General features: G+C 34.1%; 1 protein-coding gene across 3 annotated transcripts in view; it reads right to left on the bottom strand.

Annotated features, from left to right (window-relative positions):
• Window positions 1-1,812: 1,812 nt before the first annotated feature.
• The window catches only part of LOC121385393 (EGF-like domain-containing protein 2), a 20,146-nt gene continuing 14,841 nt past the window's right edge, over window positions 1,813-7,117 (bottom strand). For all 3 annotated transcript variants that reach the window (XM_041516062.1, XM_041516063.1, XM_041516064.1), the window contains exon 7: window positions 1,813-6,566. In XM_041516062.1, the coding sequence (XP_041371996.1) occupies window positions 6,434-6,566 (133 nt within the window). In that variant the 3' untranslated portion in view covers window positions 1,813-6,433. The remainder of the gene's footprint in view (window positions 6,567-7,117) is intronic.

The following is a 7,117-nucleotide window of genomic DNA, read 5'->3' as shown; positions in this document are numbered from 1 at the left end:
CCATGAAAGATTCCACTTTATTCAATTAATTCATCTGCTTTATGGTATTCATATTTTTGGGTCATAGTTTGGTTGATATATTGTACAATATGTGTTTTCAACCATGTATGTTAACATTGTCGCCTATGTGAGTTTATGTAGTATAGTGCAACCTCTAAAGACTAAATGCCTGCAGTGTCAGTCACGAACAACCGGTTCTGTACGAAACTACCCGAGTATCACACAGTACTTGTATTGTGATCATCAATTATATTTCACTCTTTATCTTTGTGTTCTTTGTGCTGATCTCACATGAACAGCTCATGTTCCTATGGAGACGCAAATCGGTTTTATTACTTCTTTATTCACAGGCTCTGCAAGTAGCCTATAATGTCATGTATAATACTGGATTCAACATCGGTTGACTTTTTTTTAAAGTTTTTTTTTTTTCCGTTGTTGTTGTTGAAGCGAGTTTGGTGTTGTTGTTGAAGCGAGTTTGGTGGTGGTGCATGCAATTACAGTCAAACCTTTCTTAAGCGGTCATACAAGGGATTTGATTTTATATTGGGGGACCCATTATTGGGGGCCGCTAGCGGGGAGGGGGGGCCACACTATATATGCATGTATGAATGTATGTATGGATTGATGGATGTATGGATATATGTATGTATGTATGCATGTATGCGTGTATGTATGTATGTGTGTATGTGTGTGTGTGTGTGTGTGTGTGCGCGTGCGTATGTATGTATGCATACATACATGCATGTATGTATTATTTTATAAAATATAACAGTAAAAACAAAAAACAAATGTTTGGGGGGGGGGGGGGGGGCATGGCCCCATTTCCCGCCCTCGCTACGCCACTGTTCTTATAAACATAGTAACGAAACCATTTGGATAAAATAGTATTAACTTTTATTCATAGCCTATTATATTCATTTTTGTATGCATGTACATAAAATTAGTCCAATCTAATTAAAATTAGCTCCACTAGTAGACCCAGTAGAGCTAATTTTAATCAGATTGAAATTAGTCATCACTGCAGCGATACCGTGTACAACATATAAGTGCATACATTCAACATAAACATATAAGTACATAAAGTAATGAAGCATAACATAACATCACAGGCACACACACAAAATAAAATTGTAAGCACATACATGTAGGCGTACTGGCTCCCATTTTTGTAGGAGGAAGGCTGACGTTTGCCCGAATTAAACAAATATGCTCGAATCCGGATAACAACATTTATTCATATTAGCATTACTGCCAAACAGCTATAATAGGGTTGCAAACGAACCAACTACGCATTTTTACATGGATTACAATTAATCTTGCAGGTAGAATGACGAAAATACATGGTGAAAATGTCCCAGGTCAGCATATTTTCCCCGAATATTTGTAGAATTTGTGCCCGAATTTGAGATTTTGCTCCAGCACTACGACTAAACCGCAACTCTTATTACAGTTATAGTTTAACATATATAGTTAGAAGTACACATATTTCTTTTTCTGTTCTCCTTAAAATGCTCCATTTTCTGTAACGATGTAATTTTCTTTGTGAAATAGATGCCCGAACACTTGTGAATGTATGCCCGGTGTAACTGCTAGTCGCAGACGTAAACTTACGATGTTTTGTGAAATTGGCCCTTGCATTAGAATTCTGCGGGTTTTTTTGTCCACTCCATTTATCAAATGCCATGTTGTAATTGAAATGCTCATTTAGGGCCGAATTTACAAATCCTGGGATTTGTTTTACATACAATGCTTAGACATTTGCGTTTGAGAAAAAAAATAGGTTTCGTTTGGGTTTGGTAATACCATTAAAAGGTTAACTTCGGTATTACTAAGGCTTTTAGAACCGTGACTCGCCCTAAAACAGTTAATTTTCTCACTGACCATATTTTTATTAACTTTTGCATTTCCAATATTTTAGAGTCATAGTTGAGTTCACCGATATGTTCTAACATGACTGGGAATTTAATTCCAAGTAGTTTACATTCAGTTGCCCCCCAGTCTAGTTTCCATCTAGTATGGTGAAAAACATCTTTAGAAAACTTTTTACTGCCTATCCAGATAACGCTTGATTTTGAATAATTTATTTTTAAGCCTGAAGTATGAGCATAATTATCTAGAACTCTTAGCGTACTATGAAGGGACTCTGGTGATCCATCAAGAATGAAACTGGTATCATCCGCATATTGGGATATTAAATATTCTTCTCCATCTATAGTTATACCTTTAATTGATGTACAATTTCTAACAAGAATTGCTAGAATCTCAGCGCATATAATAAACATATATGGCGACAATGGTTCCCCTTGTCTGCATCCCCTTTCTAAATGAAATGGTTCAGACAAAAACCCATTTTGCATTATCCGAGATAAAGAATTGTTATATAAAGTTTTGATCCAATCTTTAATAGAAGTTTTAAAGTTAAATATGTCTAGTGCTTTATTTATAAAAGACCATGATACTGAGTAAAGTAAAAAGTCATAAAACATATGAATACATTATTTTTTAAATTTATTTGGGAGAATAAACCAGAAAAGATAAAACGAACATTAATAACACAAGACTACAAAAATGGTGGTATAAAAATAATAAATATAGATAACTTTCTTATAGCTTTAAAATGTGTATGGGTTCGAAGATTGTTTCAAGAAAACTCAAAATGGATAACCCTATTTAAATCAGTTACAGGTATATTCACAAAGGATCTAATCTTATATGGGGATAATTTTATTGTTCGTAAAACATTGCACATGAAAAATGTTTTGGAAAGATACTCTGGAAAGTTGGGCAGAAATACAACAAAAACAAAATCCGAATAATGTAGAAGACATACTTGGAACAAATATATGGCTTAACAGTAAAATATTAATAGACCATTTTTGTATAAAACCTATATTGGTAAAAGCATTATTTTTATAAACGATTTATTAGACGAAAATGGAAATTTTAAAATATATTACCAGTTTGTTGAAAAATACCATATAACTAAAAATTTTATCAACTATGCATCATTAATAAATGCTGTCAAATCATTTATACATAAATTAGATCAGTTAAAAGACGATCATTTTAACACAGTGAAAAATCCTATAATTATACCCTTTAAAACTGCAACTATTATTAAAAAGTGAAAAAGAGTGCAGAGATATGTATGACATTTTAAACTTTCAGTATGTAAAGCCAAAAGTACAGATAAAATATAGTAATGAAGGCTTTTTATTTGAACAAACTGACTGGGAACAATATTATGCTTTACCATTTCGATGTGTGAAAGATTCTAGCCTTCGATGGTTTCAGTATAGATTACTGCAAAACATATTAGCTACTAATACTTTTCTATGCAAGATTAACTACACTGATTCTCATATATGTAACTTCTGTAATAATTTTCCTGAAACAATACAACATTTATTTTTCGATTGCGATAAGGTACACACTTTATGGGAAGCAGTAACAGATTGGATATTTACCCGAACAGGAACTATACTTCATTTTAATAAAATTATTATAATGTTTGGTTTGATAAATAATAATAAAAGCGATTTTATAAACTGGTTAATAATTAATATAAAATATTATATACACAGTATGAAAATACAAAAGAAATGTTTAAGTATTAACGCTGTGCATGGCATAATGCAACATAAATTTGAAATTGAAAGGTATATTCTTTTAAAAACTTGTAAATACGATGTATTTAATAATGAATGGGCAACGTGGCAAACACTATTTTATTGAGACTTAATGATAATCTAGACATGGAAACAGCTTGTTTGCACGAAGTAACTCTGTTCCTTCTTTAGTTTCTTATTTCGTTTCTTTTTTTTTCTTCTTTTTTTTTTCTTTTTTTCTTCTCTTATCTTTCTTTTCAATTTAGGTCAGTGCCCTAGAGGAGTTTAAAGAAATTTCTTAGAATATTTCTTCATACTAGATATGTCTATGTAATTACCTGTATATGTTACTACTAATATATATATATATATGCTATGTATTGTAGTGATTTGGGCCCCAACCCTAACACTACGTATTCTTCTGGGACAATAAAAAAAATAAAAAAATAAAAAATAATAATAATAAAAAATAATAATAATAAATAAAAAAAATAATAATAATAATAAAAAATAATAATAATAATAAAACAAAAAAAAATAGGTTTCAAACATTTGGCCCACTATGTTTTGTCTGTTGATAGATATTCTTATTATATGGTCCAGACTTTGGGTAGAGAGGCTGTTGCGTAAATTGTTTTGGTTATTTATGATGTTTTGGAATAGAATAGATTAGAACAGAACAGAACAGAACAGAACAGGAACAGAACAAAAACAGAGCAAAAACAGAACAGAACAGGAACGGAACGGAACAGAACAGAACAGAACAAGAACAAGAACAAGAACAGAACAGAACAGGATGTTTAACGACACCCCAGCACGATTTTTTTTCTTTTTCTGTTGGGTAACTTCAAATGTGAAGTGATGAACGACATAAATATAAACAGTTAACAGTTAAATTAAAAGACAATTATATGATGTTTTGGCAGCTGAAAGCTCTCTCACAGTGGACACTGTTACCACTGTCTGCCTCTGGGCATCCTTACACATTCTAGGATATGTGGAAACCCGCTATATGTTTCCTAACGCGGCAAGGGATCTTTTATATGCACTTTCCCACAGACAGGAAAGCACATACCACGGTCTTTGACCAGTTGTGGTGCACTGCTTGGAACGAGAAAAAAATAACAGTCAGTTGAATGGATCCTCTGACATGATTCGATCCTGCGGCGCAAGCACGTCAGGCGAGCACTCATCCGACTGATCAAAATCCCGCCCCTTGTAATGAGTTTGTGCATCGACAAGGATACATTTACTGTACCGCGATAGTAATCTACAAGGATACATTTACTGTACCGCGATAGCCATCTACAAGGATACATTTACTGTACCGCGATAGTCATCTACAAGGATACATTTACTGTACCGCGATAGTCATCTACAACAGCTTGCACACTCCCTTTGAAACTAGGCCACTTAGTGTGATAGACCTGTTTCAGTCTAGTAACCTGGCTGCTTTTAACTATTTCCTAAATTTGAGGATTGATCCCCCCCCCCCCCCCCCACCCCCGTCTCGTACGCTTATGTGTCAGATATATGACAACAATAATAACAAACGATAAAAAATAAATCAATAAACAGTAACATTTATTTCATTCATTTGTACAGCTGATATAGTGAGGCGCAGTTGTTAATTATTATATTTCCTATTTTTGTCAAATAAATCATCACTACCAAAATGGGGTTTTGGGGGCAATATCTAGCCTAATGAATGGAGAAGGAGGGGATGGGCAATTACAAAATCCAAAACAAAAACGAAAATCCAAAACAAAAACGAAAGAAAACAACAACAAATAATAATAACACCCATTCCCCACCCCCACACACACAAAATTGTTTCGTTTAACGACACCACTAGAGCACATTGATGTGTTAATCATCGGTTATTGGATGTCAAATATTTAGTAGTTTTGACATAATTATTAAAGCCTTAAGGTCAATTCATACTTTGATTGTCGACCTCATGCTAAACTGAAATTAATTTTGTTATTAGATAAACTAAAAAAAATTGAACGAACGCGTACTAAAATTTAATATGAACTGTGTTAAAATCATACTGAACTGACTGAAAACTGATAATTAGGTTTGAAGAGAAGCAGAACTTGGCAAGTTGACTCGCCAACAAAGAGTCGGCGGTGAAGCATAAATCTAGCTTTAGAGAGGAAACTATGCACAATTCCACAAACAGGATAGCACATACCACGGCCTTTCAAATACAAGTCGTGGTACAGTGACTGGAACGAGAGACAGCCCAGTGAGCCCACCGACGGGGAACTTCATTGGTGTTGTTTTAAATTGTTTTGTTGATTTGTTCGTTTGTTTTTTTATTTTTTTTATTTTTTTTTTGTGGAGAGGGAACCTGTCCTCTAACTGCTGGTTTCCACATTTTATTTCAAATTTACACCTTCAAACTAGTGTGACAAAATAGTTTTAAAAAACAACTGTTTACTGTTATTTTGATGTTGTTTATTTTTCGTTTTTTTTTTTTTTTTTGCATAACAAAATATCTATTGCAAGTGTGCACTTTATTTACTAACAAGTGTATGCACATTTTTACAAAACGTGGATAATATATATGAAAGACAAAAAAGAAAGGAGGAAAGATAGAAAAGAACCAATGAGGGAGGAAGGAAGGGGGAAAAAAAGAAAAACATAAGATTGAAAAAAGAAAGAAAGAAAAAAGAAAAGAAAAAAATTACAGAAAAGAAAACGGCGAATCGAAATCTAAAACACAAATGGTGCGTCCTCATCCCCCCCCCCCCCCCAACCCAAACCATGAAGAACCTAGTCACTACCGTCGCCGTGTTAACCACACACTAGAGTGGCTTTCACGACGGACCATGGTTTAGCCAGGTGGTTAGTGCAGCCAACACACAGCTGATAGCCCATACATGGACTGTCCGTGCGCCCAGAGAGGAATATTTCTCTGTTGTCGTAGTCTCTGTCGTTTTCGATTCATTTCTGAAATAAACAACATTGAAACGACTGTATGTCAATATTCTATGATGATGGTGATGGTGATGATATATTTAAAAAAAAGAAGAAATAATTGAAACCAACTCTCTCCCACACATACCCCCACAACAACAGACCCCCATAACAACAGTAAATGCATGAATAAATAAGTAAATGAATGAATGAATAAATACATAATAAAACAATAATTAATAAATAAGAAAATGAATGAATGAATGAATAAATAAACATATAACTAACACTAAGCTCAAACTACCAACTGCCAGCAGAACGTTGGCCAACTCGACGGTTGCGTTGTAATTTTCCCAACTCCCGACTTACGATGGGTGCGCTCAGATTAACAACTAATGGGTTACAGGACGAGAATCGAGTTGTAAGAACGCCCAGACAAGCAACTGGACAGTCGTAGAGGTCGTGACAGCAGAAAGTTGGCCAACTGTGTGCTGGCAGTTGGATTTCTACGTATAGCATTAGCAAACGATTGAATGAATGAATAAATGGAGAATTCTCCATGGCTGATGTATCAAAAGTCGTGC

This window comes from Gigantopelta aegis, chromosome 11 (genome assembly GCF_016097555.1).
Source record: "Gigantopelta aegis isolate Gae_Host chromosome 11, Gae_host_genome, whole genome shotgun sequence".
Taxonomy (NCBI): domain Eukaryota; kingdom Metazoa; phylum Mollusca; class Gastropoda; order Neomphalida; family Peltospiridae; genus Gigantopelta; species Gigantopelta aegis.
This window is presented reverse-complemented; position numbering and strand designations above follow the sequence as displayed.